The sequence below is a fragment of the Trifolium pratense genome, linkage group LG5, assembly GCF_020283565.1.
Source record: "Trifolium pratense cultivar HEN17-A07 linkage group LG5, ARS_RC_1.1, whole genome shotgun sequence".
NCBI lineage: Eukaryota > Viridiplantae > Streptophyta > Magnoliopsida > Fabales > Fabaceae > Trifolium > Trifolium pratense.
In genome coordinates this window covers 53,788,415-53,808,049 of record NC_060063.1, presented here as the reverse complement: position 1 = coordinate 53,808,049, position 19,635 = coordinate 53,788,415, and the positions used below count along the sequence as shown (strand labels likewise).

The window sequence follows — 19,635 nt, the reverse complement described above, 5'->3', positions numbered from 1 at the left end:
GGGGGGTCGGGAGAGAAAACATATTATTTTTTTAATTTTTAACCCTCTAGTTTTCAGAAGGACTCTGATAATTTAGAGTTCGACACTGAGGTAATTAAAGTCTGGCAAAAAATTGTTCCAGGAATATAACCATAATAATATTCAAATTTTGTGTTACCAACAATGAGTTGGCCCAATTGTTTAGGGTCTTGGTCCCCTTAAGCTTGTGGTTAGAGGTCCGATTTCTAGCTCATGCATATAGAGAAAATTCAGTTGAGAGGAGAGAATTCATCTTGTGTGCCCCATAGATTCCCTGGCGGGGATTAGCCATTGTTAACGATGGAAACTTCGCGCACATCATGGTAAGCAAAAAAAAGTTATTCAAAGTTTGACTTTTTAGTGTGTAAAGTGGACTATTTTGATCATTTTTTTATTAAAAAAAAAAGTGGACTATTTTCATGTTATTTTCAAAGAAGAAAAAAGAACTATTTAATGTTTTGGTGTTTAAATATATATGTGATTTTTTTAAGCGGATAAGTAAGACGATCGGAGTTCGAACTCCGTCTCCCTACATATATAATGGAATGTCTTGCCAACCGAGCTAAGCTCACAGGACATTATAGAATTGATTTTATTCTATTTTGAAACTTGTGTATTTAATATCTTAAAAATGTAAAAATTTATGCTACCAACATCTTTTATTTCATTCTTTATTATGTTTAACAAGTGTTTTGGGTCACTCTTCATTAATCACTTGAATTCGGTGTCTTAATTTGTCCCACTAAAACAAAAGATAAATAAATATAAATATTTTTAGTAAGTTAACCATAAACCAACATCATCTCCTCTTTATTTAGAAACAAAAAATAATCAATAAATAAATAAATAAAACAGATTCCATGAACAAAAAGAAAACAATAAAAATAAAGTAAATTAACAATAACGATAAAATGTATAAGTAGGATTCACGTCAAGAATAAAAAAAAAAGCAATAGCGGGAGTCATCGTTTATTGTTGTGATCTCCGAACCAAACCCAAACAACTAAAAAACCAAAACTTCACAACAGAATCTCTCTCTCTCTCTCTCTCTCTTCCAACAAACCAAAGACTCTCTTTCTGTCGAGATCTCCCTCACTCTCTCTGCTTTGCAAATCAAGCAGGTATGCTATGCACGCACGCACGCACGCACGTGTCTTCTTCTCACCAACACCTTTCTTTATACTTCTTGTCGGATTCGATCTCTCTATTTTTATGTCTTTTAAGACAACGGTTTCCGTTTAACTATTTTGTTTTGTTTTAATGAAGTTAATCATTTTTTCATAATTTTGTGTCGCTTCTTCAATTGTTTCTATTTCTAGATTTATTCACTTCATGTATTGGCGTCCTGTTCTTTCTTTTCGTTTATGTGGCATGATTAGGTTGTTTTTGTTTATGTTAGCACTTAGATTATGTTGTTAATTATAGATTATGTTATTAATTATAATAGTTCTCTCTCACTTCAACTTCCAAATAGGAAATGTATATGTAGTGTTTAAGGCATTCCTGATTATTGTATCTATTGAACCTACTTTATTACCACTGCAGTCACTCAAGTCAGTGGTTCACCAATACATGTATGGCTCATAACATTTCTTCGGGGTTTTAGTAGTTGCGTCATGATCCTTGCTAAAATCGCGATAGGATGTGGCCTCAGATTGCGGCCGCATTGTGGTTTCGTCAATGTCAAAAACTGTTATTATGACGTGGCTCGGTCACGGCCGTGGACCTTTATTTAAAACCCTGAACATTCGACCTCATTGTTTGATTAAGAGTATGTTTGATCTAGTAAAAAAATAAGTGATTGAACCAGACAACTTTAGTTGTATTGTGTTTGATTTTAAAACTGTTTCTGGGGGAGCTGAAATTCTTGTCTCTCACTAAACCACAGGACAATATTTTGTCTCAAGTGCAAGTTGTCTAAAATACCAAACTAACTTTTTGTTCACCAAACATACTAGGAGTACAATACATAAAGTTGTTCAACACATTAAAAATTTGTCATGTCTTGTGTTGTTCTGTCCATACTTACCTTTTGTAAATCAAATGACTCTAAGAAATGAAACTACACGTGATGACACTAACAAGCAGTCAACATTAGTTTCTTGTTGCGATTGTTGTTAAGAGTTCCACATTGGATGAGAAATGGCTGAATATATGTTAATAAGTGCATGGAGGCAATCGCCACCTTACAAGCCGGTTTTGTAAGAATGAGCTAGGCTCAATATAAAAATCTAATAATTTTCCATTTGGTAATTAGCAATTGTGAAGATTCGTACTTGTCTGTTTCTCTCCACACAACATTTGTGTTGTTCCTTATATTCATCGTCCCTGATCTGATGTTTTGATTTAGCTTTTGCCCTTACTTTTGATATGTTGGTTATGCAAGTTCTTTTTATTAATTTGAGATTTAGGTTGGACGCAGACCGGCCCAAGGGCCATATCCTCATTTTAAAAAAAGATATTTAGGCCTCTACGACGGTTGGGCCGGCCCTTGGGCAGAGTAATATTTAGAACAATTATTTTTCATTCCTTTTACACCCAAAATTTATCCTTCACTAATTAACGACTTCTTCCACCGCACATTATTGTGAACTTTTTCGCAGATGGCAATGCAGGAAGCAAACCCTACCTCTGCTCCAAGTCCTCAAGTCGTCGGCAATGCCTTTGTGGAGCAATATTATCATATTCTGCATCAATCTCCAGACTTGGTTCACAGATTCTATCAGGATTCAAGTCTCTTAAGCAGATCCGACAGCAATGGTGTGATGAAGACTGTAACGACTACAAAAGTATGTTTAGAATATGCTTATATAATTCACTTTTTTGATATTAAATGCTTAGATCATTCAAATCCAGCTGTATATAGAACAATTATCTAAATCAATAGATCCATAATGGGTTCGATCCTTCTAGTGTTGGATCTATAAATGTTGATAGTTAGTGTCAACCCTTATATGTATAGTGGGCTAAATGGTGAGTGAGGGCAATATATATTTATGTATCCAAAATAATAGTTGAACTATAGGTAGGTATTATTCTGTAGGTTGGCATTCCAGATCGTAGTATGGGGGCATTCCCCCATTGTCGACCTAGCGGATCCAACCCTAGATCCCACTAAGGCAGGAGCTTTACAGAACCAAGTTTCTCTTTTGGGTTATGTAAAACGGCCTGTCATTTGGTTGGAGTAGGTGTTCAGTGGACGCTTTTAGCTTAATAATTGCTGACATTCTTCCCTCTCAATCTCATCCTGATTTCTAAAAGCATGATGTCTCGGGTTATTTGATATATGTAGCTTAATAGTTCTGTGATGTGGTAACATTCACACTCCCTGTTAAATAATTTTGGTATGTAGCATGTCTAGTTTGTTCAAAATTCATATCCCTAAGAATCTGTCACTAATGCATGCTTTGAGAAACCTTGACCTTCTGTATCCTTTATCTATGTTTACCTTGCTACTCGTGGTTTATTTTCAACTCATAATTAGGAAATAACTGTTGGATCAGGCAATCAATGAAACAATTGTTTCCCTGAACTATGAAGATTGTACAGCAGAAATAAAAACTGCTGATGCTCAGGAGTCCTATGAGAAAGGTGTCATAGTTTTAGTAACTGGATGCTTAACTGGGAAGGATAACGTGAGAAGGAAGTTCGCGCAGACATTCTTTTTGGCTCCACAAGATAAAGGATATTATGTCTTAAATGACGTCTTTAGGTACATTGAGGAGAATGATGCCCCACAGTTAAATTCTGCTTCAATAAATGTCACCAATGAAAATTCTGAGGCAGTGCACATACCAAAATCAGGTTAGTATGGCTTTTCTCCATATGCATGTACTCAAGAATTATGTTTTCCTTAAACCTCAATTTGTAATTGCTTCTTAAATGTTTTTAGATGATGTGCACCCTTCGGAACATATTGTGGAAGACCCTGCAACCTCTGCAGAGGGTGAAAAACTTAATAATGGTGTGGAAGTTTATCATCCTCAGGACAACAAGGAAGAAGGTTCGGTTGTTGATGAAGAGGTTGTCATACCGCCTACTGATTTAAGTGAGAATGATGTTGTTACTATTCATGATTCAACTTCTGCAGTCCAGGATGATGCACAAAAGACATCATATGCATCAATTGTGAGTTTATCCTTGTATATTTTCTTGCATTGTGATTCTCTTATGGTCTTCTAAATTTTTAACGTATTAAGTTTCACTGATATGAAGGTAATGAAAAGTAAAACAGCATCTGGCCGTGTCTATGTTCCCAGCCGAGCTGCAAGAGTGGCATCTGCTAAATCCAATGAACAAAGGCACGCTCCCACAAAATCTACTCCTGGGCCCGAGGCATTTGCTCCTAGTAGTGACAGTGCACCAGGGAGTAGTGATGTTCCTGAAGGTGTATATTGATGCTTATGATTGACTACTATTTTCTTTTTCTGACTCTGTGGTTTATTCACATTTTCCTCTTATTTGTTTAATCTAATTTTGACTCAAGCGGAAGAGGTTAAAAAAAACCCATTAATGCAACAATTGAACTCAGTTTGAAAGTTGACCGACTTACTTTTTGCTACAGCTGAAGGTCATTCCATATACATACGGAACTTGCCATTTAATGCAACAATTGAACTTCTTGATGAGATTTTTAAGAAATTTGGTCGTATTAAACATGGTGGAGTCCAAGTAAGAAGCAGTAAGGTATGTGAATATTACTCTCTGAACTTCAAAATAACGTGAGCATTATCAGAAGCAAGCTTGTAAGCTAATCTGTATTTTTTTGTTTTCTTTCAGCATGGTTTCTGTTTTGGCTTTGTTGAATTTGAGGAACTGAGTTCTGTGCAAAGTGCACTTAAGGTACAGACTGTTCTTTTCAACTGTTGATTATAGTTTCGACGTGCTGTTTGTATATTTGGCCGGGAAAGAATTATTTGTTATCCATAAGGAAACATAGTGAAAAACAATTAACAGTTTTGCAATTAAAAATGAAAATCGAAAACGCTTTTCCAAATAAAACATATGCTTCCATCTTCTTGGTTTCATTTACCTGAACAGAAACTTATCAAACAAGAACGACGTAGGCCTATATTACTAGATGGGGCTGGCACACGAAACTAAATAATGGCTAATTAGACATCTTTGGCTTTGTCAAAGATTGATTGTCTATAGGTTTTCCTATATGGTTTTGATTGGATTTTCTTCTATTTGATCCACTTTTCTCACCAAAGCCTCTATTTCACTTCTTCTCACATGACCAAATTACCTTAGGTGAATTTCCACTATTTTCTCCTTGGTAAGTGCTGCTTCAACTTTCTTTGTTTCTCTCAGATACATTTGTTCCTAAACTTTTCTTCTCTTGTCTGTTCACTCATCCACCTCAGCATTCCTTTCTTTACTTCACTTTTTGTGCTCGTTTTAGCACTTCAACAAGGCCCGACATTCACTACCATAGAAAGCCACTGGTCTTAGCAGTCATATTTACACCATTTTCTTTTTATCCGTTTTGTATGATGAATCAGACATTTGAAAACAAAGTCAACGTAATTGTCTATATTTTTACTCTTTTTATGCAAAGAAGATAAAGATACATCACAACTGTCAGTTCACTGTTGCACCACTAAGCCCTTGAATTTTTAATGGTGGCTGGTCCAAATGAATTTAACCTTGTAAGTTGTAATAGCTTGTCCAGTATAGACATTCTACAAGGCAGCATATACCCTTCATAGGAACTCTATCCAGGTTATTAGAAAGTAGCTTTGTACTGTGCTACCACTTTACAGGATGTATGCTATTTGTTAATATGGTACCCAATGGAATTTTGGATGTTTTTGATTTTGTAATTTCCCTATATTAGGTTTCTGATTTAAATCAGATGCCGGGGCGGAGGGATAGAAACTTATACTTACAGGTCTGGCCGTCTAGTTTTAGTATCTATTTTGTCATAACCAGAAGTTTGCAAGGATACTGCTCTCTTGATTCTTTTTTGTTTGTAAATAAGTATATTATTTGTACTCACATGTAGGAACAACAATCACCGACCATTCAAATTATTCTGAAGATTCATGATATTTTGTACTTATCTGTGATTGCATATCATGACTTGCTGACGGTTTAGTTATTTGTGTAGTAGAGTAGATCTTACTAAAAATTTCATTTCATTTGCAGGCTTCACCCATCACTGTTGGTGAGCGACAGGCTGTTATTGAGGAAAAGATATCCACTACACGAGGTATTCTGCTGTTGTCAGTTTTACTCTCTATGTTTAGCTAAACATGGTTTATATTTGATGCATATTACCAAGGCTATCTGATGTATTGATCAAGCTCTTTTTTGTCTCTTTTAATCTTATTCTAGTCAGCGATGGTGGAAGAGGGAGGTACCCTTCAGGAAGAGGTGGTTTCCGAAACGAGGGTTTCCGGGGGCGTGGGAGATTTGGTGGTGGACGAGGTTATGGAAGAAATGAATTCAGAAACCAAGGGGAATTCTCTGGACGACCTAGGAGTTCTCATCGGCCAAGTCAAAATGGAGGTGGACGGGGCGGAGGCGGACGTCATGGTGCGGGAAACCATAATGTTACACCAACTACTTCAGTGTGAGCATATTGGTTGATATAGAAAGAACAAGAAAACAAAACAAAACAAACGCTTGGTTGATAAATTTTTTATAAGCCAAACACAAAAAACCTCTTTGTTTTCCCTTGTTTAGGCACAAATGCAATCATTCAAATAGAAGATGAGTGAGTTCATCAAACCTTCAGAAGTGTTTTGTATTGGTCATATTGAGCAAGAGTGTTCCTTTGATTGAGTTGTTGACATGAATCTCCAATGTGGAAGTTTTCCTTGTAAATCGGTACTATGTGAATTCCTTTTCTCTTTGTAATAAGCGTAATGGAAATCGAAACTATTCATGAATCATGATTAATGAGGTGAGCCTAACAGGATTTTTTGCGCATGTTATGTGCATTTGCTATAGTTGACATGATATATTGAATGAGGTTGTAGTTGACATTGGAAACAAAATTCTCATCCTGCACCTGTACATCTCATGTCACTTTTATCTGATTTATCAACTTGAAGCGTGAGTTCTTCGATCAAGATGAGGTAATCTATGCAAAATTATAGAAAATTTAAGAGATATGTTGCTGATCAAGACGGGACAATTCACGTTTAAATCAAGTACACAATATTGAATTAAAAACGTGAATCTTCTCGTCTTGATCAGCAACATACAAGTTTTGGTTCCCCTCTTGGTACATAAATTAAGCATAACAACAAAGTTGGAAGTCTTAAATTTCCTACAATTGTTCATAGACTATCTGAACTCAATTCAAAGGACTATAAATAACTAATTAGTGCTTATGATTTTGATGTTATCTCTTTTTGATAGGCGTATTGAACAAATTATTGTTAATGATAGAATTTATTTTTATTACACATGCATCTAATCACATCATCCCAAAGTAAGTACTATTTGTTACTATATTCTAAGAACTAACCTAAAAAAATGACATTGTTTCAAAAAATAAAAAAAATAAAAAAAATAACAAAATAACATCATTAAAAAAAAACCTAAAAAAACAACATCATGGAGTAATGTGATTGAACACGTGTTAAAAATAAATCTTTGTCGGTGTAATTTGAAAGAAAATAACATTTATATTCCTAAAAATAATTTTTTATCAAATTTTACTTGTCTTGTAACCGAACTCTGAATTATGTGACATTTTCTCTAAAAATCAGAGAGTTGATAAAAAAAAAAAAATTATTTTTCAGTTATAAAAGAATTCTCTAAAAAAATTAAATTATCTTTATCATCTATATCAAATTTCTTTTTTGTTACAAAATAAAATATTTATTTTATACTCCGTACTACTGTCAATTTTATTTTTTTACAAATAGTTATATAACATTTATTATTATATAAAAATAAATGTTCCCGTTAACTTAGCTTGGTTGGTAGGGACATCGCACTATATATGCAGGAGCTCAGATTCGAACCCGGGATACTTCACTTATTCATCATTAAGATAAATTTTCTAGCCGTCAGGCTACTTAACCAAAAAAAATTAAAAAAATTAAAATCTTCTTCAAAATAAAAACAAATAAATAAAATAAAAAGTGTTTGGTCAAGAAAAAAGAAAAGCGTGGCACAATATAAGCACGTGCACAGTGAGCAAAATTAAAACCCTCTCTTGTCCTTCACTTGTGTACACAAATCACAGAGAACCTAAACCCTAAAACCCTCTTTCTCTCTCTCTCTCTCTCTCTCGCATCAATGGCCGACTCTATCTTCTCGATTCAATACCTCAAAGCTCTCGTTCATTCTCAAATCCATGATGATGAGAAATGGGACTTCAATATGGTAAACTTTCTCTCTTATTCCATTCCTTTTTTCCCCGTTCTGCTATTTTAATTTATGTTAATATGCGATTTAATACGATCTGTAGTATAATTATGTTATCGGATCAATTTTATAATTTTGATGCCCTAATTTAATTTTTTCAGAGAAACAGTGAAAGTAAAAGATGGCAAAAGTCTCAATATTTTTAGAATTTCACTATTTTATAGAGTATATGAGAATTGTGACGTATTTTACAGTGTGTGAGTGAGTATATTAGTTGTTTTAATCTATGAAGCACAGACACTCCTCGTGTCGGGCGGGTTGACACCGACACGCCACAGACATGTATAATTATATTGAATTACTATGTCAATTATTATCAGCTTCGGCAGCATGTCTGTGTCCATGTCGTGTATGTGTCCGTGCTTCATGAGTTTTAATATGAAAATAAAGAAACTTGAAAAAGTATCTCCTGTGTTCAACCATTTGAATGCAAAATTGACCCTTAACTATATTCATCACTCAAATAGAATAGCTCTATGATCTACCCCGGGTTTTTTGTGCTGCGTGTGTTGGTTTGTTAGATTGAGTAAATGCTTATGTGGAGGAGTTTTTCAATTCTTGATCTGAATTGAAGATCCCTTTTAATTGGTAAACTTTTTAGATTGTGAAGAAACTGTTGTATTTTTTAACCATGTAGTGTTAACGATGTTGTTACTTTTGGATAGTTTTGTCCATATCACAATTTTGAGTATTTTAGGTAGGTTATATAAAATAATGAAGAGATAGTGGAAGATGTGTTATTCAAGTGGCCCTTGTGTCAAGTGTTATTTCTGCCAAAAATACCGCATAAAGCTCAACATTTTAGAGATGAGAGTGTTATGGCTTATCATTGGACACCCAAAACAAGAACATAAAATCTTGCCTTATTTTGTTTTGGCATGTGTAGAGAAATCTTATACAAGTCCTAGTAAGAAGAGTTAAAGGACAACGAAATAGGAAAACATTAAACAGGATTTAGAATTTAGTGATTTTTCATTATACATGTTTGGAGTAGGGATATCTTGCACTTGCCACTGTTTGATTCATATAGTTCTTATCTATGCAAAAAATTCTTTGTTGTTAGTAGCCATTTATGATTCTTGCATCTTAGTGATAATGGAAATGCCTGTAATTTCATATTGAAATTCATGTATTCTTATGTGAAACATTATCATCGCCTGTGAGCAGTTTTGGCAGGACATTTGTACATGATTTCTAACTATTGCCTAGATGTTACATGCTTGTATGTGGAACACAAATTGATTATCCAGGGAAAGTGAGAGTAGGCAGAAGTAATTTATTACTTAGAATAACCAACCAGAAAGCTTTTGATTATAAGGTTACTGTGAGCTGATTTAGAGGAATTGTTGTTAATTGGAGCATGAATAATAAGGTTGTAACATTAGCCTATTTAGTGCATTTTACTTAATTTAGAAGTTTTGTCTTCCTGTTAATGTTAATTCATGTTTATATCTTGGAGTTTGGCTCACTTAGAATAACCAATCGAGGAGTTTTTGGTTAAGAAGGTTAACTGTGAGCTTAGTTTACAGGAGTTGCTGTTATATGGAACATGAATAAAAGGGTTGCAACCTTAGGCTATTTAGTTTTTTTTTTACTTAATTTAAATGTTCTGTCTTCCTGTAAATTTGTGTTTATATCTTGGAGCTTGACTTGGTTTAGCTTGAGTATTGAGATTGTCTTTATTTCCTTGCAGAAATTGCTTCGTGCTGCTGGATTGTTCGCAGGATCAATAGTAGTGTTTCGAAATTACGGCGATCTTATGGCAATCTAAAAGTAGAAGACTATGTTGTCTGTAATGGTCTGCTATTATCTACTTAAACTGTAATGTCTTGGCTGTAGTTTCAATCTATAATGAGCAGGATTACTTTCAGGCTTTTGATTAAGTGATGATTATGCTTTTTCAATTTGGTCATGTTGACCTTGTGTCTCTGCACGTTTCCTTGTGCTGAGGCCTGAGATGACTGTCTTTTGATAAGAAATTACTGTTTTAGCATTCTTAAATTGTGAAGGTTGATATTCATCTCCTATTGTAAATCATAATTATCGATTATGATTACCTAGAAGCGGTTGTTTTGATGATATTCTTTTTTTAAAAAGTAAAATAAATCTATATTTGATTTAAATTTTAACAGTGTCAAATTCGTTTTAGGGTTTTACGCAACTTAACGGTGTCAAATAACAAAATGTAAGTTTAAAAAATGTCCATAAATCTCTGCTCAACAGCAGAAATGTCGAAACTGTTAGGTCGGACATTATGACTAGGGTTTTAACTTTGATCCCTCCATTTTGTGTGTGAGTTTTCAATAGCTTACTATTAAACTTAACAGGATAAGAGACAGGATAGGATAACTGTATTATATCCTGTTTCAGTCCAGTGTTTGGTGACGCAGTAGAATATGATAAGTTAATCTTATAGCTTATCCTATCTTGTCTCGCTAGTTAAAATTTTTATCCTGAATTTGAGCTGGGTTACCAGTAGGATAGGATAAAAAAAAATTATTGATTTATTCTATAAAATATAAATTAAAATAAAAAAAATGAAAATTAATAAAATATAAATAATAAAATAATTTGATAGTAAATTAATAATAAAATAATTAATTTTTAAATATACATGTGATTTTCTCACAATGGTAATTTTGTAATTTATATAATCTAAAAAAAATCAAAATTATACTAAAATTACAATATTTTAAAGTAAAATAATTATTAAAAAATTGTAAAATATGAATATTAATTTAAATTTTATAAGAAATTAAATATAATTATTTTGCAATGGTATTTTTATTATTTACGTATGAGATATATCATATATTTATTTAGCTTATCTAACATGTATATATCATTGAATTATTTATTTGATCATGATTCATATAAAAAATTAAACTTTATTATTTTCTCATGTTTTTTATTTAAAACTATATAAAGTTATTTGATTACTTATTTATATCTTTTATTTATAAAATTCAAAGTATTACAAAATAATTTTAAAAAAATAATAATTGTTTTACAAGGGTAATTTTGTCATTTAAATATTTTATATATCTTATCATATTATTATAAGCAAGTATGTATTAAAAACATGACATAATAGTTATCATGTTTGTTATCCTGTGTGCACCAAACACAAGATAGGATAACTTAGGATAATTGTTATCTTGCTGATATCCTATCATATCCTTATCCTGTTTTATATCACTATCATATCCTGGACACCAAACAGGCCCTTATGGGTTAGAAAGATTCGCAAACGATCATTATAACGTAATGAATGTGTTAGAAAATGAATGATGCTTATTAGAATGACAGAGAAAAAGACAAGGACTAATTGAAGGAGAGACTAATATGAGATCTTTTTTGAGTTAGATAAAAAGAAAGGTGCATATTTTGGTAAAAACAAAAAAAAAAAATGAATGGTGCATATTAGAATTACAAATAAAGGATATATAGCAAGAGATAAGGTTATACTTGTCAATAAAAAAACAAAGGACTAATTTGGATCAATCGAATGAGAGACTAATATGACTCCTTTTTGTGAGTTTGATAATTTTTCTTAGAAAAATGAATATATGAACTAATTTAGCCTAAAGAGCAACATGGCAAAGTTGTTTTTTAAACTAAAATTATTTTCTCACCTCTCCCTCCTCTCTAAGCGTTGACATGCAATTACTGAAATTAATGTCATTAAAATAATATTTATCCTAACCATCAAAAGTGTGGTTTAGTGGTAAAAAATAACATTCATCCGAAACGATAAAAATATAGTGAATTCTAAAGTGATGGCTCAACTAAGTCACTCACCGGTGTACCACTCATCCTAACCATTAAATTATATAAGTACATTTTATTGAAACCGACACAATCTTTTCTTTGCCAATTCATTCTTCTTATACCTAGAAAAACATTGATATTTTCATGCTTATTCAAACGCAAAAAAGTTAAATCTCTTTGAAAACTCAACATTGATATATAAACTATCATCTCACTACTACTCTCACATGCCAATTTTGTTAAAGCATCAGCCACAATATTAGCTTACCTCCCAATTCAAAGCTAGTAAAAGCTTCTTAATAATATGAACTACAACTTTTGAATCAATATGCAACTCGATTTTGTTGTAACCACGCACTCGAGCTATTTTTGTTCAAGCCGCTAATTAAGTCAATATGATTGGAATCTTTTTTGATACAACAAGAAACAAATTTGGAACGATCATTGTACAGTAATAACTTGTGGAATATAATTTTTTTTAATAAAAAATGACTTGTGGAATTCTTTTCCTTTTGATTAGTCTCCACCGGCGTTCTTAATGGGACAGAAAAATGAAGTTAATAATGCAGCTTAATTAGCATACACGTTCTATCTTTGGAGAAGACTTCCAAGTCAATTTAAATAGAACAAAGATATCACTTTCAGATATCAACCAAATTTACATAACATGATAATGTAATTGCATGGACTAGAAAATTAATGGTGTTTATTAGAATGATATAATAAAGGGTATATAACAAGAGACAACAACTACTTGTCCAAAATACAAAGAGAGACAAAGACTAATTTGACCTAAAAAGCAAGAACATTGACTTCCCGGTCATTGAAAACTAATATGGGTTAGAAAGATTCACAAACGATGGGTTAGAATGCTTATTAGAATGACAGAGAAAAAGACAAGAACTAACTGAAGGAGAGACTAATATGAAATCTTTTTGAGTTAGATAAAAAGAATGGTGCATATTTTGGTAAAAACAAAAAAAAAATGAATGGTGCATATTATTAGAATTACAAATAAAGGATATAGCAAGAGATAAGGCTATACTTCAATAAAAAGGCAGACAAGGACTAATTTGGATCGATCAAAGGAGAGATTAATTAATATGATTCCTTTTTGTGAGTTTGATAAAAAAAAAGTTTTAAAAAAATGAATATATGAATTAATTTGGCCAAACAAGCAAAATCATTCCTACTCTTTTGAAAATAATCAACAACTTGTTTTGAATCAAGAGCAAAATCTATTTTTTTAAGTTGCAGCTTTTGGATTCAATTAAGAGAATGGAACAATCACAACACATAGTTTTGAGCAAAATCTATGTTTTTAAGTTACAAAAAATTTCTTGAGTTTATCAAAATATAAACATGTACTAACTTATTTAAAATTCTTAGTGCTTAGTGAAGAAATAAAATAGTTAATATATTGAGATCAAATTTCTACCGTTGAAGTTTTTTCTATACGAGACATGATCAAACATGTGACTATTTTTTTAGAGGATTCGACGCGGTATAAATTCATTGCAGTCAAGCGTCGGTGATTTTCTGATCAAGATCAAACAGCCCGTATTTTATTTTTTTTATGGAATCAAACAGCCCTTATTTAAGTATAGTATATCTAATATTATTAAATAAATACTGGTATATTTTAAACCGTCCAATCTTTATCCTATAAACATAAATATCTTTTAATCACAAAAAGAATGACACCTGTTGTTCTTGTAAGTACCTCCCTCTATTATAACTGAAATTAGTACTCCCTCCGTCCCAAATTATAAGGGAAAAAAACCCATTTTTTTTGTCCCAAATTATAAGAGAAAAATCATTTTCAAGAATGTTTTTTTCCTTATTTTCATAAAATTAAATGCAAATTGCATTTAATTTCTTCTCTCTCTCATTTTCTCAATAAACAACAACCAATAAAAATTGTTTTTACATCTTCCTATGCAACTTATTCCAAGAAAAACCCACAAAAACATACTTCAAATTCTCATGTTTTACTTTTTCTTAATAAGTGTGATTTTTTTATTTTCCCTTATAATTTGAGACGGAGGGAGTATTAATCTAAGGTTATCATACTTTGATATGAAAGAATTCAACTCTTCTAAACCGATTTAGAAGCTAAATAAACTCCAATGAAGGAAGCACCAAAAAAATTCGAGGAATATTCGTATGTGATGTGGAGCCTATTTCCGCAGCAACCAACGACTTTCCAAAAATTATAATTTCAACATTTTATTTATTTTCACATTCTGATGCAGATATAGTATATATATATATATATATATATTAGTTGTTCTTAGAATCCAAGGAAGACTCAAAAGGTGTAGAAACAAACAATGAACTGAGTGAGGAACAAAACAACACAACGAATCACATCGTATCTATCTCAATGGTTTCATCATTCAGTAAGGCTTTTTCACTTTTTTAAGAATCTATGTTTGTTAAATTGTCTTCATATTATTAGCGTGTGTGTTTTTTTGTTGAGCTGGGTGAGGATTTATCTTTTTAGCAACTTTCTGGGAATCATTTTTGTTTTTTGTTTGTTGGCTTTCACCACCGGTTTAATCTGTTTCGGGAGGACTCAGTTATGGCATAAAGTGGTTTCAGTCCCCTCCTGATTGCTGTTGCGGGGATGGAACTTTGGAATTTTGTTTCTTTATTATTATCTTTTCAATGACCCTTTCTCATTTAATTTATAAAAATGGCTTATTGGACCTACCAATTTGCCTCAATTTTGGTAATTGACTAATGATTAAAATTTAGGTTTTATATATTATCATCACAATTACAATTGTGTGTGTGTGTGTGTGTGTGTGTGTTTTTTTTTTTTTAAATTGTTGTTTAATCTAGCTGGTAACCCAATTTTCATTCCAAAATGCATACATTGATAATCCTCTCAGAATCTCAGATTATGTTGTATCATCCTTAATGATATGTTAAACTTCACATGTCATTAATTTGTAAAATTTCTATTATATGATTAATTGATAGCCGTGATGATGATACCGATGTAACTTAACTTAGTGATGGTAAAACTAATTTCATCTTTGATCCTTAGGCCTCACCTCTTCAAATGTTTCTCTTTTCTTGGAATCCATAATTGGGTTCTCTCATGCTTCAGTGTTTATCAGTAATTTGTGTCGACAGTTAAGTATCTCGTCTTAATTACTATTGCTAAGTGTGAAAATGGGATGGATTTGTTCATGTTTGTGCGCAAGTAATTGTTTTTCTTGTAGTGTTTCTGGCTAAGTATCTCTTAACTTGGTGTAATAAATATAAACAGGTTTCGCACCTTTTGTATTTCTATTGCTCGTGATTGGAGGCACGGCAAGGCCTTTTTATCCACTTCCTGGCAAAGGTGATGATGGAAGTAGGCGGCCTCTTCAAACTTTTCGCCCATATAACGTTGCACACAGGGGATCGAACGGAGAAATTCCTGAAGAAACTAGTCAGGCATACCTGGTGAATCTACATAACTCTTCTGTCAAAATTGTTTTCCTTTCTCATTACTTTATGTCTGCATCAAAATTATATGCATAAAAATGATGTGTCAAAAGTTTATGTGAGGTGCCCCTGGTTCACTTTGCTGTATATGTATTGATATTTATATCCGTTGACCATACACTGATTAGCTCCGTTTTTCTTTTTGATTTGTGTTTTAGATTCTATATGAAAGTTTCAGATATCTTGTTGATTCTTGTTATCAAATGGAACTATGCTATGCTACACTTATGCACAAACTAGTCGGCCCCATTTTCTTCTTTGGTTTATTTATACTTGCCTAATAATGAACTTCTTTTGCAGAGAGCTATTGAGGAAGGTGCAGACTTCATTGAAACTGATATATTATCTTCCAAAGATGGTGTTCTTATATGTTTCCATGATGTTACCCTTGATAACACTACTGACATAGCAAAATACAAAGAGTTTGCTAATCGTAAAAGAACATACGAAGTCCAAGGGAACAATACCACTGGATTTTTCACTGGTACTGATGCTATTCTTTTTGTTAAGTTTAATCTGTGTTAATTGAACAAAATCGGAAATAGTATTCTGTATCTTCATCCAGTTTTTTACACGGCTTACAAGTAAATAGAATTTGCTAAAGTAATTATACTATTTGCAGTTGATTTCACGTTAAAGGAATTAAAGTCGTTGAGGGTAAATCAGAGGTTTAGCTTTAGGGATCCACAGTATAATGGTTAGTCCCGTCTTCTAATTATTAGTAGTTTTTCATCATTTTATTGTGTGTAATACTCTCCTTTTCTTCTCTTATATATGTTATATATGTGTCGAAGCCCCGTCAGATTTTAAAATGATTCAATGATCATTTTTACAGGAACTGTCTGCAGATGACTTGTTTTTTACTTGTCATTATTACATGAAACTGTTATTTACTTTGGCAAACATAAAAATAGATAAGTATATAACATTACTTTTGGAATCTCCTTCAGGAAAATTTCAAATAATCACTTTTGAAGAGTTCATTAACATAGCACTGGATGCACCCAGAGTTGTTGGAATATATCCTGAGATAAAAAATCCAGTACTTATCAACCAGTATGTGAGTATTTCTCTCTCTAATCCAACACACTTCTATTTGTGGCAGAGCAACCGATATATAATGTAACAAAAGAATATATTTTAATCGTCCAATCATATTGTATATGTATGTGATGGTTGGTCCTTGGTACTGGTGACTGGTGATATCTTGTACTGTTGTACATACAATGATATATCTTGTAACGGAAGAATATATTTTGAGCTTGCCTTCTTATTGTGCATATGCATCTGATTGTTAATGCTGGGGATGTTTTACAATAAACTAAACTGTGACTTTAGCTTTATTTTAAGGACAATGACTGTTACACGGATGAGGTTATATTATATAATCGGAAGTGTCAAAGGATGTAGATTGTATTAAGATCTTAGAATGTTTAATGCAAAGGCTTTCAAATCTTACGCTTGATAGATTGACATATATTATTAGTATTTTTGTAGCCAAATTCTGTAGAGTTTGTTGTCTGCTTTTTGTTCATTAATTTCATAAAATAACAGGTGAAATGGTCGGATGGCAAAAGATTTGAGGACAAGTTTGTGGAAACACTTCAGAAATATGGATACAAGGGTTCATACCTGTCAAAAGATTGGTTGAAACAACCTGCATTTGTTCAGTCATTTGCTCCAACTTCACTAGTGTATATATCAAATAAAACGGAGTTGCCTAAGATTTTATTAATCGATGAAGTTGATATTCCAACACAAGACACTAATCAGGTGAATAACGTATTTTACCTTGGCTTGTCCCTTTATCTTCCACAACTTTATGTACTGTCTTAATCTTTTTTGAGAGAAACTCCGTGTAATATTATACAATGTTGTTTTCTAATTATAAGTTGTCTATTACAAAGCCTAACAAAATAGTTCCATAATGTTGATGTGCAGTCATATTGGGAAATTACATCTGATACATACCTAGACTACATAAAGCAATATGTTGTAGGAATTGGACCTTGGAAGGATACTATAGTTCCTGTGGTTAACAATTATACGACAAATCCTTCCGATCTTGTTGCACGGGCACATGCTCGTAATCTGCAGGTACACTTCTTTGTTTAAACCTTGTTTTCTTTCATATGTTTACTTGGATTTGTTAATTTTTAAAACATCGTGTCGATAAATTCTTGATTTCATTGTCTTGCATGTTTTGTGAGCAGGTGCATCCATACACTTACAGAAATGAGAACCAGTATTTGCATTTCAACTTTAGTCAAGATCCATACAACGAGTACGATTACTGGATCAACAAGATAGGAGTTGATGGTTTGTTTACAGATTTCACCGGCAGTCTTCATAATTTTCAGGAATGGACCTCCCCTAATCATCGAGATGACAAGATTGAATCCGAACTATTACATAAAATTGCTTTGTTGGTATCCCCTTATGAATGATTTTGAGATGTCATAGGAAGTATGTGTTTCAGTGTTTGAATTGACTTATTATGTGTTCATAAAGCTTATATCAACATGTTCAAAGAGAGCATTCGACTGAAAAGCTATTGTGTCTAAAAACCAAGGAAAAATCAAATGCAAATTTGTTTTTTCAGATAATGAATTCAGAAGTTTAAAGTTGTGTTGCAATTCTCGCCTGCATTTACATAAAACGTTGAAAGTTTTATTTCTAAAAAGTGTGCCTGGGTCTTTTTAAGGTCACTTTTTCTTAAAATTGTAATTTTACTAAAAAAAAATATTAAAAAAAATATAGAAAGATGATATATATGTTTAAAATAGGAACAAAACAAATTGTAGATAAGAACAAGACAGAACAATTTATACATAAAAATAGAAAGAAAAAAAAAAGAAACTGCATAAAAATAAGAATAAAAAAAAAACTTTATAAAAAAAATACATACACAATATTTTTCATAAAAAAATAGAAGAAACATAAACAATTTTTTTTTATAAACAAAACATATTCAATATTACTACAAAGTTTACTACTAATCATTAATAATAATATAATAAAGTTATTTAGCATCAAACAGACTTACCAAATTACCCTAAATATTCTTAATAAAATTTCTACTTTTTTATTAAAAATATACACGGGACCATTATTTGTCACTGAAACATAAAAAATTGAATAAATAAGTTTACGAGAATGCTAATTAACACAATAATTCTACTTATATTTTAATAATACAATATAACAAATTTTTAAATACATATAGAAAAGTTTTCTATATTAATACATACAATGACAAACTCAAATATCGATAAAATTCTATAGACCCGTCACGGGTCTATAGACTAGTTTTATCTATATTTTTTTAAAAATATTTTTTAGTGAAATTACAATGAAGGATATAAAATTTGCAACGTGATTAAGAGTAATAAGGATAAATTAATAACTTTGATAATAATCAATTTTAATATATTAGTAATAGATAAAGTTAAAAGATATGTTTGATGATATATTATAATTTTTCTTAAAGTATAGAAGTTATTTTTTTTTTCTTACTTGTTTGTCCTAATTTCTTATTTCTAAGAAGAAAAAAAAGCAAAAAAAAGTTATATGAAAAGGTACTAAGTTACCTTTTTTTCGGAAATAGGTACTAAGTTACTTTAAAGTTTGAAACAAACACTCCCTAAAAATTTGTTTTTGAAAAAAGAGATTTATCAAAAAGAAAAAGATTTGTTTTAAACAAAAAGACGAGATATATATACTCTTAAAAAAAAAAAAAAAAAAAAAAACAGAAAAAAACGAGATAAAATAAAAGATTATAAACAATGATTAATTGATCCACTAAAACTACTATATATAGTTGTTAAATTGAATTTTAGGGTGTGTTTGGTTTGAGAGAAAGAAAATGGGAAGAGAGAAAAACACGGATTTCAATGCATGTATTTGGACTACTTTTGGTCCAAATACATGCATTGGAATCCGGGTTTTTCTCTCTTC

At 31.7% G+C, this 19,635-nt stretch overlaps 3 protein-coding genes across 4 annotated transcripts; all 3 read left to right on the top strand.

Annotated features, from left to right (window-relative positions):
- The first annotated feature begins 926 nt into the window (after window positions 1-926).
- Window positions 927-7,017, top strand: LOC123884770 (nuclear transport factor 2). The gene is made up of 9 exons (XM_045933981.1): window positions 927-1,139; window positions 2,622-2,807; window positions 3,522-3,822; window positions 3,911-4,146; window positions 4,234-4,405; window positions 4,583-4,704; window positions 4,798-4,860; window positions 6,169-6,232; window positions 6,358-7,017. The coding sequence occupies exons 2-9, from the start codon at window positions 2,622-2,624 to the stop codon at window positions 6,597-6,599; spliced, it is 1,386 nt and encodes a 461-aa protein (XP_045789937.1). The 5' UTR covers window positions 927-1,139; the 3' UTR covers window positions 6,600-7,017.
- Window positions 7,018-8,199: 1,182 nt separating this feature from the next.
- On the top strand, window positions 8,200-10,418 carry LOC123884821 (mitochondrial import receptor subunit TOM5 homolog). Its single transcript, XM_045934037.1, has 2 exons — window positions 8,200-8,364; window positions 10,100-10,418. The coding sequence occupies exons 1-2, from the start codon at window positions 8,278-8,280 to the stop codon at window positions 10,175-10,177; spliced, it is 165 nt and encodes a 54-aa protein (XP_045789993.1). The 5' UTR covers window positions 8,200-8,277; the 3' UTR covers window positions 10,178-10,418.
- A 3,826-nt stretch (window positions 10,419-14,244) lies between these two features.
- On the top strand, window positions 14,245-18,314 carry LOC123885406 (glycerophosphodiester phosphodiesterase GDPD6-like). Of its 2 annotated transcripts, none has more exons than XM_045934684.1 (8): window positions 14,245-15,320; window positions 15,458-15,636; window positions 15,979-16,162; window positions 16,301-16,375; window positions 16,629-16,738; window positions 17,233-17,451; window positions 17,620-17,775; window positions 17,892-18,314. In XM_045934684.1, the coding sequence occupies exons 1-8, from the start codon at window positions 15,287-15,289 to the stop codon at window positions 18,123-18,125; spliced, it is 1,191 nt and encodes a 396-aa protein (XP_045790640.1). In that variant the 5' UTR covers window positions 14,245-15,286; the 3' UTR covers window positions 18,126-18,314. The 2 variants fall into 2 exon arrangements, with proteins under 2 accessions (XP_045790640.1, XP_045790641.1); XM_045934685.1 differs by having other exon boundaries at window positions 14,246-14,579.
- The last annotated feature ends 1,321 nt before the right edge of the window (window positions 18,315-19,635 follow it).

Coding starts and splice junctions, on each gene's coding strand:
- LOC123885406 (XM_045934684.1), top strand. CDS start 15,287: ATGCTTCAGTGTTTATCAGTAATTTGTGTCGACA. Junction 15,637..15,978: donor AAACTAGTCAGGCATACCTG/GTGAATCTACAT, acceptor CTTCTTTTGCAG/AGAGCTATTGAGGAAGGTGC. Junction 16,739..17,232: donor CAGTACTTATCAACCAGTAT/GTGAGTATTTCT, acceptor ATAAAATAACAG/GTGAAATGGTCGGATGGCAA.
- LOC123884770 (XM_045933981.1), top strand. CDS start 2,622: ATGGCAATGCAGGAAGCAAACCCTACCTCTGCTCCAAGTCCTCAAGTC. Junction 4,147..4,233: donor AGACATCATATGCATCAATT/GTGAGTTTATCC, acceptor ACTGATATGAAG/GTAATGAAAAGTAAAACAGC. Junction 4,861..6,168: donor CTGTGCAAAGTGCACTTAAG/GTACAGACTGTT, acceptor TTTCATTTGCAG/GCTTCACCCATCACTGTTGG.
- LOC123884821 (XM_045934037.1), top strand. CDS start 8,278: ATGGCCGACTCTATCTTCTCGATTCAATACCTCAAAGCTCTCGTTCAT. Junction 8,365..10,099: donor AGAAATGGGACTTCAATATG/GTAAACTTTCTC, acceptor ATTTCCTTGCAG/AAATTGCTTCGTGCTGCTGG.